Source organism: Hyposmocoma kahamanoa, unplaced genomic scaffold (assembly GCF_003589595.1).
Source record: "Hyposmocoma kahamanoa isolate Upper Pololo Valley unplaced genomic scaffold, ASM358959v1 64, whole genome shotgun sequence".
NCBI lineage: Eukaryota > Metazoa > Arthropoda > Insecta > Lepidoptera > Cosmopterigidae > Hyposmocoma > Hyposmocoma kahamanoa.
This window is the reverse complement of record NW_020653852.1, coordinates 23,430,569-23,448,803: the sequence shown is the minus strand read 5'-3', so window position 1 is coordinate 23,448,803 and position 18,235 is coordinate 23,430,569. Positions and strand designations below refer to the sequence as shown.

The window sequence follows — 18,235 nt, the reverse complement described above, 5'->3', positions numbered from 1 at the left end:
GATTTTCAGTACAAATCGGCAATTTCATACTTTAACCCCTATTATTATATTTTTCATTAATTCACTAACTACTCGTAGAATAATATCGAAGATTTACTTAAAAAATATACTAAAAGCACTGAAAATGTTGTAATTTGGATAGGTACTTTTAAATAAGGTATTTGAAATTACGTATCCAAGTTTATTATTACCTAGTTAATAATTAGTGAAAGTTCGAGAACTTTTGTCTACTAGCTCATGAAGTAAGGGCGCCTCATTATATTGATATAATAAATCTGTATTATACACTAAATAAATGAAGAAAACAATAACTGAACGAACCCCAGACATAAGTTTTTCTCATCTTCGTTTCATCTTCCGAAAAATGAAAGAAACTCCTCTCTTTATCCGGTTTAAATAATGATGAACAGCCCACAACACAATACACGACCATTACAAATAGTAACGTACAAGTTTCGTAATGAATAAATGAAAACTATTTTCAAACATCAAAGCTGTCTTGCGCGAAAACGGTTCGCCGACAGCCTTGTTGTCGTTCAGTCCACGCCGCTCTGACCATGTAATGTAATAATAGTACGAGAAAGTGATGGGTAACACATTTGCGCATGTGTAGATAGCGCCTTGTTGTATGTATTAGTAGCAGTTAATAACTTTCGACCGTCGTATGGAGTGTCCGGGGTGTGGTTCAGTCAATGTGCGGTGCCTGATGCGGTATCTGAATCTAGGGAGGCGCGGAGAGTGTCCATTCTCGTTACGTTTTTGTTCTTTCGACTTTACCCTGTCGGCGTAAGGTTGAAAGTTCAATACCGTCAATACCTATTATTGCGAGTTACGTACGTGTCTTGACGACGGCGAATTATTCGACTCATTTACTTAGTTCTTCAAAAAAGAATGTAACTAAAAATTATTACGATAAATAGACAATTGAAAATGTATTTACGAAGTTTTACGCGAGATAATCGATTAGCGAGCAAAGCAAAAATAGTAGACTGAGGTCAGCTGTCGGCAACGAAGACGAACATTTCGCCGAGCGCCAGCGTACCGGAGAGGTTGCCGAAGTCGCGGAAGATGCGGAAGTCCGTGTCGGCGGGGATGAGCCCGCTCTCGAACAGCTCCTGCGCCAGCGACGACGCGAACGGGTGCGGCACCGCGCGCGCGTACACCTGCGCCGCAGGACGGACTCGGTGACTCTCTGGGCGTCGGCGGGGGCGCCTGCGAGCCTACCTCCATGATCCAGGGGTCGTGCGGCCCCGCCTGGAACAGCACCTCGCGGCCGCCGGCGCCGCACGCCTCGATGTTGATGAACGTGCGCACGCTGCGCGCCCACCTGCGCCGCCAAACCAGTTCCCGTCATCGCATGCGCCGGCCCCAATCGCCCCGACTCGTTTCATTCCAGACAAAATCAGTTTACCGGTCGGTAGTTTCAGCTTAGTGCTTCCGACCAAATGAAAATGTATTGTTGTCTATCGTTCAAAATTGAGGCGCTGAGAGCAAAAGTGACGTGTGATCTCGTTTTAGCACGGCGGTATCTCGATTAGTCGACTTCAACTTTGAAAAAAATACCGAATGGAACATGAGTGTACTGGTATTGTATCATTTACATTGACATCAGTCAGCTTGACTATGTTAATGTAAATGATGATGAAAAATAAGTCTTTCTGGTAATGATCTACTCAAATATTTTCTAAACTGTTAAAAAGTGGACAAATGTCGCTTACACCAATTTGGCAATAGTCATTTATTTAGACTGTCTATTACGGAATTGTGGCCTACAACCGACGATATCTATGTACTAGCGTACTAGATGCGGCGTTCCATGCACACGTTGTGTTTCACTGACGTGCGAAGAAGACGCTGCACATCATTTAGTTGGTTGTCAAACATTCAAGATGGCGGACGCAGATGCAGTCCTCTTTGAAAATTAATTTAGATCGTTGTGTTGCTCACATTTCGCTATTTGACTAATTGTGTGAATATAAAATTTAAATAGGAAATGAAACTATTTTTCCCGGTTTAAATCGCGTATATTTGTTTTTTCAAACAAACCGACGTTTCGGGCCCTTTACAGGTCCCATGGTCACGGTTGACTGACTGGTTTGAAAAAAACAAATATGTATTCGCGATTTAAATCCGGAAAAATAGTTTCATTTCCTATGTGTAACAATCGCGAAAACCTAAGAACTCGATATAAAATTTAAAGTTTTAAATTATTCACATTGATTCGGTAAGTAATGTTGTGGTGTTTGATTAATTTGTGCATTAGATTATCTGATACTCGCGAAATAGTATACAAAATTTCACATTATCCATCTCGTTTTACGAGCATGTTGTACGGTTTACAATGGCACATTTTAGTTCCGCTGATTTTGGGTCCTTCCTTTTTGACCTACGCAGCACGTACGGTTTAGAACTGCACATTTTTAGTTCCGCTTACTTTGCATTCTACTTCCGCGGCCGTTTGTTTATTGTTTGTTGATTAGTGTTTTAACGAACATTCAATCAATTTAGACATTCATTAACTTAACTACAACGTAACAGGTATCTGTTACGTTGTAGTTAAGTTAATCCTCAGCCTCATCGAGTTTGTATCTTTACCAATAAACCTTTTACAACTTAACTTATCAATTTAAACAATTACGCGTCAATACCATACCGTAATATTGGCCCCTACATATGTAATGACGCGAAAACAAGTTAATAATAATTATGAAAATTATGGAAAAAGAACTGATAAATATGTTAGACCAAAAATATTCAATAAAATAGACTGGCTCGGAGAAAGTACGAAAGTTAGTAAAAAAGTGTTGAAAAAGAAATTAAAACATGTATTGCTAAGTGATGCAATGTTTGTGAAATAAATATTATGATTAGAGACAGTATTATTTAGCAAAGACAGTTTTACTTTAGAAAATTAGCTAGTATTTAATGTAACTTAATTAATGAAGAATTAACTAGAATAGATATACGTATAGGTAATGTAAAAGAGCGTTGTCTTGCCAACAACCTGATGCCCAGGTTGGCAATGTCTTTAGAAGAAGTATAAATTGTATATCTGTGGAAAAATAAATAAAAAAACAAGGCAAAACATAAATCACAGATTAATGAGCAACAGAATGTGCTGACTACACAATAACAGCGTATGTACAATATGATTATAGCAGTTACTAAGGCTCAACTCACACTGGCGCACAGCGGAAGCGTCGCGTCGCGTCCTGTTTTTCAACTACAACGCCTGGCGACGCGCGTCGACGCTCGCATTAGTGCGCCCGGATCACCTCTGCGCTCAAATAACGCGCGTTTACGCGCGAAGCCGCTCGACTGCAACCATATTTGAGTCCATATTTGCATAACACAAATGTGTACCTTAATAATGGGAAAAATAGAGAGGAATATGCTATAGGCGAAAAACATGTCGCGTCGCGGCGCTTCGACTCTGCGCCAGTGTGAATTGAGCCTAAGGGTACCATATATACATTTAAAAAATATAATAAAAGGCTAGGCTGGATGATTTACTGAGGTACCATAATATCCCCAGGTACCTCAGCCGTCTGGTGGAGCACTACCTGGAGGACAGGGTGGTGCACTACCAGACGAGGGAAGGGAGGCGCGCCGAGCGCCCAATGAGGTGCGGAGTACCCCAGGGGTCCGTATTAGGACCACTACTGTGGAACCTGGGGTATGATTGGGTGCTGAGGGGCGCGCTGCTTCCCCGGACGGCGGTCATCGCGTACGCCGATGACACGCTGGTGGCCGTCCGGGGGACCACCTTCCAGGAGGCGGCCCGAAGAGCCTCAGTAGCGGCGGACATGGTGGTCCGCCGAATACAACTGCTGGGGCTCGAGGTCGCCGTGCCGAAGACGGATGTGACCGTCTTCGGCGGGAGGGGTAGAGGTTGGGCGGTGCCGGCAGGCGCCCACATCTCCATCGCAGAAGTATCGGTCCCGGTCAAGTCCCAGATGAAATATCTGGGACTTGTCCTGGACCGGCGATGGAACTTCGGGGAGCATTTCCGGCAACTTGCTCCCCGAATAGTGGGCGCCGCATCGGCGTTGAGCAGGCTCCTGCCCAACCTCGGGAGGCCGGGAGCCCCATGCAGAAGGCTATACGCCGGGGTGACCCGGAGTATGGCCTTATACGGGGCTCCCATTTGGAGTGGGGCCTTATCAGCGGCGACGAAGTCGCTGCTGAGGAGGCCCTAGAGGGTGGTCGCCCTGCGAATGTGCAGGGCGTACATGACGGTGGCCTGCGCTGCCGCATGCGTCCTCGCCGGTACTCCGCCGTGGGACCTCGAAGCAGAGGTCCTGGCGGCGGTCCGCACCTACCGGCGGGGAATGAGGGACCGAGGCGAGCGACCCGCTCCCCAAGAGGTGGAGCGGGAGCGCCGCCTCGCGGCGCAGCGCATGCGGGACCGGTGGAAAGAGGGCTTGGCGGATCCCCCCTATGGCGCTCGTACCATAGAGGCGATCCGCCCTGTCCTCGTAGAGTGGGTAAACCGGTCCCACGGGCCACTGTTGTTCCACCTTGTGCAGGTGCTGACCGGGCACGGCTGCTTCGGTCACTACCTGCACAAGGTGGCGAGGAGGGAACCGTCCCCGTCGTGCCACGAGTGCGGCGCTGCGGATGACACCGCGCAGCACACCCTAGAGGTGTGTAGCCGGTGGGATGAGCAGCGCCGCACTCTGACGGGGACTGTAGGGCAGGACCTCTCGCTGCCGAGCGTGATTGCCGCCATGCTCGAAAGCGAGGAGTCCTGGGAGGCGGTGGCCTCCTTTTGCGCAGAGGTTATGTCGCAAAAGGAGGCCGCGGAGCGGGTGCACGAGGACGCGGCGGACGCGCACCCGCTCCGGCGCAGACGTACGGGGAGAAGGCGAAGGCAGTTCGCTGCTCGCCTGATCCCATAGTGAGACCAGCGGGTTCTGGACAGGGACTCCGGAGCCTGCACTGCACGGCCTCACTCGTCTGGGGGGCGGGTCGGAGGACAACCGACTCGCCCCTCCGTTGGCGCGGGAGCCCTGGCGTAAGCTAGGGCGGCCGGGCGGCGTCGTGGTGAATGTTCACTGATCCCACGGCGCCGACTCAACCGGCGAGAGGGAAACCCGGGGGGGGTTTTAGTGGGGTAGGCCCTCAAGCCTGGAGGGAGAGTCCCCACATAACCCCTGAGTCTCCCTGGGCTCAGGGGTATCCATAAAGATTTCCCCCCCGTCAAAAAAAAAAAAAAAAAGGTAAAGTACAACTTATCATAACATCAATAATTTCAACAACTGTATTTTTTAAAATTAATTTGTTTTTATCATTGACTTACAAATAAATGGACGACGGGTCTAATACAAAAACCACGAAAAAAAATGTCCCAAGTCAACCTATTTAAACGTAGTGACATGTAAAGGAATATGAAAACGCTAAAACGTTGAATTTAAATTGTAATGTCATCGCAGTACTGTCTAATTTTGCTTGCTTCGCTGTCAGTCGAACAAACGAAGACTAAAGCGTGAATGACGCTCTGTATACGATTTTAACGCCCTATAAGTTCGGACACTTTTTAGCGCGGATCCGAAGTCCATATAATTGTAAGTCAATGGTTTTTATGTAGTAATATAATAATTATAAATAGTAAGCGGAAGGTCCCTGGGTCAAAGCAAAATGAAATGTATTGTGCAACTAAGAGCGACTTTGCCGGGGGCTTTACGTTAAATCCCCAACTACGGATAAATATCATCGGTAAACACTCTACACTATCTGTCTGCCTAGCTCATTCCAAATAGGTATAGACTGACCAAAAACTAGCCGTCGTCGCCCGCGCGATTTCTCAATTAAGTCAAAACGTAAAGCTAAATAAAAAGAGCGTGTTTTGCTATGCCAATTAGGTGCACGCGGTGTCCGGCGTGAGCGCGATGAAATGACACCCGCCATTCTGACTCTCACTACTCCAAACGGGACTCGAAAGTATACTACATTGGCGACCCGTAGAAGGCAAAAACATGAGTTTCGAAATCTTGCTCTCGTTACCTCAATTATATTAATATTGTTTAACAATACGATGTGCTAATTTACTATTAAATTAAATAAAAATAAGTAAAAATTCATCATCAAAGCTGTCCACTGCTGAACATAGACAGAGGCCTATGAAACACGGACGAGCATGAAACCGGTCGTTGTGGCGTTCTTTGGAGGAGTCCAAAGAACGCCACAACGACCGGTGTCATGGTGCTCGCATAGTACATACCTACCTGGAAAGTTTCAGCTTTTCCATATAACAAAAAAATTAAAGTTATGGTTTTTTTCTTAAACAAAAATGACTAAATCGCTCTACTGTAAAATTTTCCAAATGCACGTTAGACGTTTTACCTTTCCAGCCTCGATGTAATGGACAACTCGCTACTAAAAGCGGTGTTCGTAAAGCGCAACAGAGAAAGTGATACATATTTCGTTGAGCCTTCAATTAATTGTCTCGGTAGTGGCATTAGCCAATACAGGCCGTGCGTACTTGTGCTGCGTGATGAAGGCGTGGCTGGCCTGCATGATGTTTTCCTCGGCGCCATTGAGCAGCGCGACGACGTCGTGTCTGAGCGGCGCACGCGCAGCGGACAGCGCGCGCAGCGTCTCCAGCACCACCGCACACCCCGCGCCGTCGTCACTCGCGCCTGCATCACCACACATTACACCTAGCTTATCTACTTGTACCTACTGAAAGTGGGCAACTTCGTCGGAAGGATGCACATGCTGAGGCAAACAAATGTAAATTACTGTACGAATTGGATAATTGAGCAGGGAGCGTCGAATCCGCCAGTTACGGGAGTTTATACCCACTTGTCGGTTACACGACCAACAGTAAAAATGAGCAAAGTCTAGCGAGTTTTTACTGTTCTGTGTACAAGACTACAATACGGTGCGACGAGGCGTTGGCGATGGGCCTATTCACGCATATTTACTATATAGTGATTAACTAACGTCCCTTTCATTTAGTAATGCAGTGAGTACCTACCTACATACGCATGGCGACGATGGAAGCTTACTTATATAACACGCGGGTCATGACGATAAGTCCGCTTGTGGGTATCTGATACCGTGATAGAAGTGAGGTTTCATTTCCATGAAGCGGAACGCTTGTAACCTCTTCAATGGCACAAATCAATTAGAGGTAACTACTGTGTCACAAAACATTAGCTTTGTTTATATAACAAGAACGCCACTGGCACGATCGCTGTGGCTCCGTTGTTGCCGTCGGGTGGGGTATAATAGGTACCAATGTAATGGGTACCTTTTAAAAGCTAAAACTCCATGGAAACTTTGCGGAAGTACTGGCTAATCCAACTCTCGCACTTAGCGAAGATAGTCAATTGTGTAAAGCCCGGATGTTCAGGTCTTCTCTTCAAAGTGTTGAAATTTTGGCAACTTTTTTTATTTAGTTCACGACTTGAAGCACTTGTGAAAGAGTTCGTCCAGGGAAGTACTGCCACCTACTATTTCTGCCGCCATACAGTAATGTCAGCATTACTGTGTTCCGGTTTTGAAGGCTAAGGGTGCTGGTGAAATTACAGGCACACGGAACTTATCAATTTACGTCTCAGGGGGACTGGCGCTGTGGCAGTGCCCCTCAGATCGTTACAGGTTAACGCTCTGAGTGACATTGCAACTGTTATGGACAGGCGTGTCGCTTAGCATCAGGCGCACGACTTGTTCGTCCCGTCACTTGATATCATAAAAAAAATTATAAATGTATGTATATATAAGCTCAATTACACATTCCACTATGTGGTACTTCATATTAGTGAAGACATTGTGAAAACTTTGGATTAGAGGTCCCCAAGATTGGTAGGTACCTATAGTGTTTTTTTTAACGGGACAGTATGGGGATAAACCATAGAAGTCACAAGGTAAACTATGTTAGGAACCGTTAATAAGTCTTTTTGCAAAAACAATTATAGCAGTCAATTTTTTGGTCAAGCGTGAGTTGCTCATAAAAATTAATAAAACTGATCAAAGTTTTTTTAGTGCTGACCGACTTCGTTCCATGTAAGGATCATTACATTGTACAGGACGAAAAAATCGGGACAGTCGAAGTTTGTCAAATTTAATCAAATAATAATAATAACATAATAGTAATTTATTTCTATAAAAAGGTTATAACACTTAAAGTAAACACTAACTATAATTTTTATTAAAAAATGCAAATTTGAACATGTTTAGGGTAAAACCGGTGTGGATTGACCATAGTTTTTTCGCTGTCAAAATACACTTTTTACATTGCAAATCTTTATTTCTTATTGAACTTTGAACAATTAACCATTAATTATTTAACAGAAAAAAGAACAAATTGTCTTGAGACCAACCTTTAAAATTAGTTTAAAAAAAAATTACGATTGGCCATCTCTTCCAAGGTGTCCGAGTGTGCCATAGGACAACCGGTAAGATGGCCAGGGGTCTTTTATTTTTTAGAAATAGAAATAGAAAGCCATTTATTGCACAATCACAAACACGCATATAAACAAAAAACAAAAATAATAATAAAAACAAAAGGACATTGAGGAACAATAATAATACAAAATATGCAGGTAATTCATCGTCATGCGTGTCGCGACTAGTGCAAACGGGACTTGCTCAGCTTTAGCCACAACCGGTTTGTTTACCGTGTCGTGGCACTGATTTTCAGCAAGCCCGGGCGAGTGAGTCACTGACAATGATAATAAAATCGAAAAAGAAGTAAACCTAAAGAGATAGCAAACCTACGAGAGTAATAGAAATAGTAATAATAATACAATAATAAATATAAATATAACAATGTTGTACATATAACTATATAGAAATACGTAAATGATAATAAATGGATAATGTCTAGTTTTGTGAAGTGTGGCGTCCGCGCGGACGATACAGGAGATCGAAGCGGGGTGCGGGTGTGGGTGACTTTTTGATAGGCAACAACCTGTTCCGATGCGTATCTCTTGCATACCCAAACCGACGCTCGCGTCGCTCGCCGGAGTGTATGACGCAGCAGAATAGTGCACTTTCGTAATGCATTTTTTCAATATAAACATTTGGGTAAGTATTTTCCAAACCATTATATTATTATATAAATTGAATAAACATTGATGTATTAATAATGAATTAAAATGAAACAATATTGATTCCCAATAATTAATTGTAAATATGTTTATATTGCAGAGAGAAAAACAACTAAAATTAAAATAACAAAACGATAAGATCCCCACCTGAAACCCGGTAATCGAGCTTGTAAAAAAGTAAAAAGAAAAGAAGGAGAAAAATCTAACAAGCAAAAGAACTGACTGCCGCAGGTGTCGCATATGCCGAGCGTAGAAAACCATTTGGTAAGTAAAAATAAATAGCAATTAAGAAATTGTGTCTTGGTTTTGTGCGTTCAGTAGGTACACTTTGTATTTATCCTTAAACGTTTTCTCTGATTTTAAGTTTTCTTTTTTCTTCAGGCCGCATTTAGAATAAATACATGTCGTAGGTAGGTCAGTAGGTGTGCCGAAATGGCGCGGGGACCCTGGCGAAAGCCTAGGGCGGCCGGGGGTGTCGTTGTGGTCGAATCCTCGGGATCCCACGGCACCCACAACACCCGGCCTTGCGGGTAACGCCGATGGAGTTTTAGTGCGGTATGCCCCCCACTTAGGGGGGAGAGTCCCACATAACCACCGAGCCTCCCTAGCTCGGTGGCATGCATAAAGCATTTCTCCATCGTAAAAAAAAAAAAAAGGTAGGTCAGTAGGTACCTACAGTTTTCGTGACCCAAAAGTGCCATACGACGCATTGGAGCAAGTCTTCTATAAGACAGGTTTCATAGCAGCAGCAGCAGCAGCAGCATTAATAGCTATCGAGTTCTTAGATTTTCGCGTTTGTTACACTTATGAAATGAGACTATTTTCCCGGATTGAAGTCGCGTATATTTGTTTTTTTTTAAACCAACCCAACATTTCGGTCCCTTTTCAGGTATTGGGATATTTCCTAAGCATTAATAGCTGCTTTTAATGATCCGCAGGGGTGCGGTTCGTAATATATAACAAATGACATATTTTTAGTACAGACATTTGACATATTGCTGCATGATATAAAGGTCACTGTGTATGATAGACGATTGATATAATAACAACTTTCAATCTAATACACCGATGGCACAATGTTCATTTTTATATAAACACTTCAGATATAACATTCACTGAGTATAATGTATTATTAATATAATTTGAGTGGTCTTTAGGTGCAATGGTGAATTAACCGAATTTGCTTGCATTTGCTAGTTGGTTGGACCTCCTTCTATGGGTTTAGGTTAGGTTAGTATATGAAAAAGCTGCACGAGCTGAGCGAGCGCAGCGAGCATCCTACGGCAGCGGCCGGCGAGTGCCGGAACCGAATTTGTTTGCCTTTACTAGTTGGTTCGATCTCCAACTGTGGATTTAGGTTCGGTTAGTATGTGAAAAAGCTGCACGAGCCGAGCGAGCGCAGCGAGCATGATGCGGCAGCGGCCGAAGAGTGTCAGAACTGCATTTGTTTGCATTTGCTAGTTGGTTCGACCTCCTCCTGTGGGTTTAGGTTAGGTTAGTATATGGAATTAAATATTCTGCTTAAAGTTTTAATAAATATATTTTATAACACAAAAATCACTTAAAGCTATAAAAAACAATTATATTTTGCGATAGCATTTAATGAAATAAACAAATTCTTCAAATTCTTCAAAATCAACATAATATAGAGCGCCTCAACTATTCGTAAAACGAAATACTGTGTTATATTATTTAATACATTATACTGGTAGTACTTATACCATTTGTTCATTATATCACCTAATCATTATATCTAATGTTTATTAAACCTACTGACGGATTATTATACACATTGAAATTATGCCTTATGTTGTTATACCTTTCGTTGATTGTATACAGTGAGTGATTATATCCGTAGAAATTATATCAAATGTTGTTATACAAAGTGAAAATAGATTATTTGTTGTTATATCTTCCATTACACACCCGCTTCTGCAGTCCAATTTCCTCTCATTGCGGCTACCTTTCTTTTGTCTTTAGTAGGCATCTAAGACAAGTTCGAAAATAAATAAATTATTTTATTAACATTTAAATTCGACCAACTTCTGTCTGATGTCCTGACTTTTTCGCCTCATACAATGAAATGGTCCTGACATGAAACCGAGTCGATCAGTACCTCTATGGTTTTAGATTTGACCATACTGTCCCATTTAAAAAACTCTATAGTTGATGCATGGACCAAGATCATTAAGTCCATGTACGCTTTGAGTAAAAATGTTAATGGTTTTATTATTGTATTGTAATAGAAAGGATAACCCGTTCCAAGAGATAACATTCATCGGTACAAATAATATTTCTTCAACTATAACTCGAAAACGTCGAATCGTTGAGAAAGAACACAATAATAGAACAGTCAGTCATAAAACAGTGTCACAAAAGAAGATTTGCAGGGCCAGTTAGTCCTGTAGCGTCAGTTATTTGGGAGTTTTTAAAGTGCAAACGTGATACATTTAACAGTCATCTGCTAAAGCTCAAGCTATTCGAAGCTATTCAGCAATTCGTGTCAAAGTGGCCATTGCAAAACTTGCGCTATGGTATATATTTAATAATTAATCTTAGGTACTTACACAATGAGGCGTTGTTTTACCCGTAAATCGTTAATATAGTTTTTTTGTGTTATAAAACAAACTTTGCCCCAATTATAACTTACACAATAGCTAGGTAAGTACCTCCATGAAACTGTTTCGTATTACAAAAATGCATTCTTTTATCGTACGGTGACGGAGATGCTTTTCAATATCGACGACGTGTGCGCAAGGACATACTTTTCGATAGTTTGTTTTTTCATACCATTAAAATAAAATTGTTATTATTGAATTGATATTCAATTATTTTTCTGTGAAACTACTCACTAGTTTGTTATAATTATTAATACTAAGATCGAACACTCAGAAAAAATTCCTTCGATCCGGCCGGATTCGAATCGACGTCTTCTAGCATACCGTGCCAGACGCTATACCAACTAAGCGGCGGAACGAACCAGCGGACCTCACGAATTTTTCTATGTGGCGTCGTATCTTTGTGTTAACGCGGCAACACTGAGCGCCCCGCGCCCTCGCCCCGCGCGCCCCCCGCCACGGCCGTGCCGCGCTAGCGCAGCGCCCTCCGGCGCAGCGCCACTTGCTCCATCAACCGCGGCCCAGCCCGCACGTCACGATAGTGATAGCTTGTAAGTTACATACATTTTCAAACCAATTTGCAGAAAAGTAATAAACTTATACATTCCAAGTTGTCGTCCTTCTCTCCGCCCGGCCTTTCCACTTCTCTTCGAGCCGGATCGGACGTATCAATTCGTCGTGCAACCGTATTGCGACTTGGTGGACAACACGCGTAGCCGCCATTTTGTAGAAGAATATAGAAAGTCTTTGCATTCACCGGAAAAGCTACGGCGGAGTACCCGATTCATCGCAGCGACTGCATGGAAACAATCTAGAAAAGTGCCTACTTCATACCAATTACATCACAATTGCAAACAACGTGTCATCGTGTCTCATCAAGTACCGTGACCGTGAAACATCACAAGTGCAAACAACGAGTCATCGTGTCTCGTCAAGTACATGAAGCTAAGTCTTGTTCGTTCCATAATTTACTACCTACACAGTAAATTCACGCAACATTTTTCTGCAAAATTGCTAAATTTCCAATATTTTAGAATCCGCCATAGGATTGCCACTCATTCAACTCATTTCATTACGTAGGTATCCTACATAACCTACATTCTCAGGTTTCCGCCATAGGTATCGACGATAAATTATCAATCAACGTAATCCGCCACAGGATTGTCAATAATTTTTTACAGGAATTAAACCTTGAACTTTTATTTCTCGAAAGTCACATTTACATTCATATCGCCCTACATTTGCACCAATTGTAGCTTCTTTCCTCTCACATTGGCATTGCATTCCAGCTATTTATCTACGTGAAAAACGTAAGCTTGCAAACCAAGCGCGCCGCCGCCGCGCCGCCCGCGCCGCTGACGCTACGCGCCGCCGCCACGTGCTGCCAGCGCATGCGCTGACACGTGCTTCGTTTGTGTGCGCACTAAGTTTCTGCTGGCTTAATAACGCACCGTGAATTTCTGCTGCATGTGCTGCTCACATTTAAATTTAAGTATAACCTCAATTCATTTCCACATAAGGCATTTAACGGGTTGCGTTATCTGACAGGTTTGCTATAATCAATCAATTTCAGTTCAACTTAAAAATGGATCTAAAAACGTCGAGAATTCTCGAGGCACTTATGAAACGAAACTAACACTCTTTAAACAATATTTAGAAATAACATTATCAAATAAAAATTTAAGCAACTTGCAAGTCGGAGAACTGTCAAACCGCCTTCAAATAATTAAAGAAATGTACGATGACTCTTTGATAGCACACAAACTAACATTGAAACATCATGCGAACTTCCAGATGAGCAACAACGGGAAATAAGCGAGCGAGAAAGCTTTGCAAGTAGCTACTTGTCGGCTGTTGCCTCAGCAGAGGAGACGCTCAGCAAGCACCCGCACATCTCCCGCGGGTCTTCCTCTACGGGCAGTGGCAGCACACAGGTTACAGGTTTGGGTACTGCTAACGCAACAGGTGGGCCCTCTCTAAAATTACCCACCGTCATTTTCCACCCACGTTCATTTGCCTGTCTTTTCTGGCCGCTACCAAGATTCGCTAGGATTCCATGACACGTACACATCGTTCATACATAACAACAGATCTATACCAACATACACAAATTAAACTATTTGCGTGCGTCACTTAAGGAGGACGCAGCCATGGTCATACATTCAATAGAATTTTCAGCAGAGAATTATGACATAGCATGGCAGCTAATATGTGATCGATATAATAACAAAAAATTTCTCATAAATAATCACATTCAAACTTTGTTCAGTATTGAACCCATTACTCGTGAATCTTCAAAAGCTCTAAGACACATTATAGATACAGTATACAAAAACCTTAGGTCGTTAAAGGCTCTTAATCTCCCAACAGAACACTGGGATGCATTAATTATGGTTGTAACACATGGTTTCCTCCAAGCTTGATCCCATTACTTCCCGGGAGTGGGAAGAGGAGCGTAGTAAATTCAAGGAAATTTCTACTTTGCAAAGCCTTTCTGATTTCATTAAAGGACGCGCTGACTTGCTCGAGACCATGGAGGGCAATCGCAACAAGCCTCGTAGTCACAGTGACATGTCATTCACACGCCCCAAAACACTTGCAGTGGCCTCATCGAAGACGCCTCAATTCTCATGTCCTTTGTGCAAAACTACCCATTCTATTTATCAGTGTTATCCTTTCAAGTCCCTTCCAGTAGAAGTCCGTATTGAAAAGGCAAATGCACTAAAATTATGTTTGAGCTGTTTGAGCAGAGGTCATGACAAACACAAACGCAGCCTCATTGTAGTACTAGTCCCGAGTGTGTAACACTATCTTCATCAAAACTTAACAATGAAACGAACACAACACAAACACAACATGACAATAATGAAAATATCACATTATCATGTATACACAAAAACGAAGTTCTTCTGTCGACGGCTCTCGTCGGAGTCATCGACAACGATGGTAAATCTCACAAAGTACGCGTACTTTTAGACAACGGAAGTACGTCTAGTTTCATCACTGAAAAGTTACATTCTAAACTCAATCTTTCAAGTCAAAAAACACATGTTTCAATACAAGGTCTATATAATCAAAATTTACAAATAACAACGATGCGATGTCAATATTCAATCATTGTCAAACAGTAGTTTCAAGAAAAAGGTTAATTGTTTTATTGTACCACACATTACACAAATGTTGCCATCTCATAAAATCAATACTATCACTTTCAAAATTCCTCAGCACATCCACCTCGCAGAACCCTCATTCAACATTCCGTTCGAGGTGCAGATACTGCTCGGTGCTGACCTCTTCAGGGAAGTCATTGGTATATATAATCATACTTTTCTAGGAAAAAATAAACCAACACTAAATGAAACAAAATTAGGTTGGTTAGTTTCAGGTACCATTCATACAAATATATCAAATTCATTTCATTCATGCCATGCCCAGCCTTGTGCTACAAATAAAAAATGCAGTCCACTGTAATTTCCTTAATTTCTCTGATACTGAATTAAATTCAAAACTCGACCGCTATTTCGTGTGTCAATCATTTTCTGATCCCCTCATCTGACTAAAGACGAACAGCAATGTGAAAAAATTTTCACTGAAACCACCATCCGTCAACCAGACGGCCAATTCGTAGTAAACATTCCATTAAAACAATTGCCTAGTAGCCTAGGCACTTCTTATGAACAAGCGCTAGCTAGATTTCTTGCACTAGAGCGTAGGTTTAGCCGTGACTCGGTATTTAAACATAAATACATCGAGTTCATGACCGAAAACACGACATCTCACAATGAAAAGGTGACTTATTTTCTGCCGCATCATGGCGTATTACGAGAGACTAGTCTCACTACCAAGCTTCGAACAGTATTTGACGCATCTGCTGCGGCCACTTCAGGTTTGTCACTCAATGACATACAGTTCATTGGATCAACCGTTCAAGATGATTTGCTTAGCATTCTCATACGATTTCGACAGCATAAATACATTGTTACTGCTGACTTCGAAAAATTGTACCGTATGGTGCTCATTAATCCTAATCAGCGTTCCCTGCAACAAATATGGCAATCAGATCCTGCAGAGGAAATGTCTACAAATTAAATACAATTACATACGGCACCGCCTCTGCACCTTATCTCGCCACTAGATGTTTAAAACAACTAGGACAAGACATTCATAATACTAGTACAAAATCAATAAACTCACAACAAAACACTACAGACACAATACTAGTTGGGACATCAATCATACACGATTTCTATGTTGAGGACCTTGTGACTGGCGATGATGATTCTACCAAGTTACTGAGCACTTGTAAGGGCATCAGTCAACATTTACACAGTGCACACTTCAATCTCCGCAAGTGGAGATCAAACGATCAAAGCATTATGCACAACATACACAAAGATAATGAAAATAGTAATGATCAGTTATTCACAATTACAAATGAAAATTATACAAAAACCCTAGGTGTCACATGGGATTATAAAAATGATAATTTACTATTTTCATCATCAATCAGTGATAAATACATATCAAAACAAACCAAGCGTTCTGTGTTGTCAAAAATTGCCCAAATATTCGACCCACTTGGTTTAATTAACCCTTGCTTGTTACAGGCAAAAATAATGTTACAATAATTATGGAGCAGCAACATAACTTGGGATGATGAAATCCCCCCAGAACTTCAGACACAATGGAGTCAGTTTCTTGAAAATTTACCTTTTCTTGATAACATTCAAATTCCCCGCCGAGTAATCTGCGATTCTCCCGTAAGAATCGAACTTCATTCATTCAGTGACGCATCTATGCACGCATTTTCCGTATGTGTGTACATTCGCAGTATATCGGCTGATTGATTATGTTCTGGCTTTATGTTCACGTTCATATCCTGATAGGAAAATCTCGAGTTGCCCCCTTCAAAAGGAACATAACTATTCCCAGATTGGAGCTGTGCGGCGCTTTGCTAGCAACTCGATTAACCAAAAAGGTAAAATCCTCTCTTAGACTCGCAATTCATTCAGAAACCTATTGGTACGATTCCACGATCGTCCTAGGCTGGATAAAAATGTTTTAATCTAAATTAAAACAATATGTATTCAACAGAGTAACTGAAATTACAGACAATACTGAACCCTCAAGCTGGTATCACGTTCCTTGGGTCACGGGGTTTAAATGCACTACAATTAACTAACAATACTATATGGTTTTCAGGACCGAACTTTCTTCACCATGCTACAGTACAAACACCGCCACAGCCACAAAGCACACAAGGAAACTTACCTGAAACAAAATCACTCTGTCATTTCACACTAAACACTATGAACGATCATGTTAAACGATTCTAAATTGCAACATGTGTATGCATTTATTAATCGATTCATACATAACTGTCGTCAACCTCAAAATAAGTTCACTGGTCAATTGTCAGTTTTTGAACTAAACAAGTCAACGAACACTTTGTGCACACTTGTGCAAAGGGAAGCATTCAACAAACAATATCGGTCTTTACAAATCAAAGAATTATTGCCTTATAATGATAATAATTCATTAGTGAGAGTTGGTGGCAGATTGTCAAACTCTAATTACGCTTATGACACTAAACATCCTATCATATTACACGCAAATCATCACATCACAAACCTAATTGTCGAACACTATCACAAAGTGTTAATGCACGCTGGTCCACAGCTAACGCTGGCTTCATTGAGACCTAAATATTGGATCATTGGTGGTCGTAATCTCGTACGAAAAATATCACGAATTGTTGCAGATTTAAAAATAAAAGTATTCAACCAATCATGGGAAATCTTCCTAAGAAGAGATTACACGCTGATTTTCCATTCCAAAACACAGCTGTGGATTATGCTGGGCCTATCATGGTAGCGGACAGAAAAGCAGAGGTTGTAGGTTACTAAAAGCCTACACTTGCGTTTTTGTTTGCCTGGCTGTGCGAGCAGTACACATTGAACTTGTTACAGAATTAAGTACAAACGCTTTTATTGCCTGTCTAAATAGGTTTATTGCCCGCCGAGGTAGGCCTGCTAAGATATTTTCCGACAATGGAAAAAACTTTGTGGGCGCTTGTAATAAGCTTAAGCTTTCACGACTTCTAAATTCCAATTCTATTATTTCAACATATGCAGCAGAAAATCAAATAGTATTTAAATTTTCACCTGTATACAGCCCACATTTTAATTGTTTAGTAGAAGGGTGCGTAAAGTCAACAAAATTTCACCTTAAACGTATAATAGGTCTAGCCAACCTTACATATGAAGAGTTAACGACATTTGGTGCAAGTAGAAGCGATACTTAATTCTCGACCCCTAACTCCCCTTTCGTCAGACTTAGTTGCGCTCACTCCTTGTAATTTTCTCATGGGACGAACTATTGCGCTTACTCCCCAGGTAATGCCGACGATGAGACACAGAATATCAATGCTCTCACCAGATATAAGAGAGTTGAGTGTTTAAAAACACACTTTTGGTCAAGATTTTATAAAGAATATACACACATCAAAAACGTCTAGGGATCAAGTGAATATTTTTGAAATAAAAATTATTTAAGCAA

The 18,235-nt window shown here is 41.8% G+C and overlaps 1 protein-coding gene across 1 annotated transcript in view; it reads right to left on the bottom strand.

Annotated features, from left to right (window-relative positions):
* Nucleotides 1-740: 740 nt before the first annotated feature.
* The window catches only part of LOC113231131 (endoplasmic reticulum metallopeptidase 1-like), a 42,067-nt gene continuing 24,572 nt past the window's right edge, over nt 741-18,235 (bottom strand). The window contains exons 4-6 of the mRNA XM_026465318.1: nt 6,485-6,641; nt 1,225-1,327; nt 741-1,163 (exon numbers count right to left, since the gene is read on the bottom strand). Of these exons, the coding sequence (XP_026321103.1) occupies nt 996-1,163; nt 1,225-1,327; nt 6,485-6,641 (428 nt within the window). The 3' untranslated portion in view covers nt 741-995. The remainder of the gene's footprint in view (nt 1,164-1,224; nt 1,328-6,484; nt 6,642-18,235) is intronic.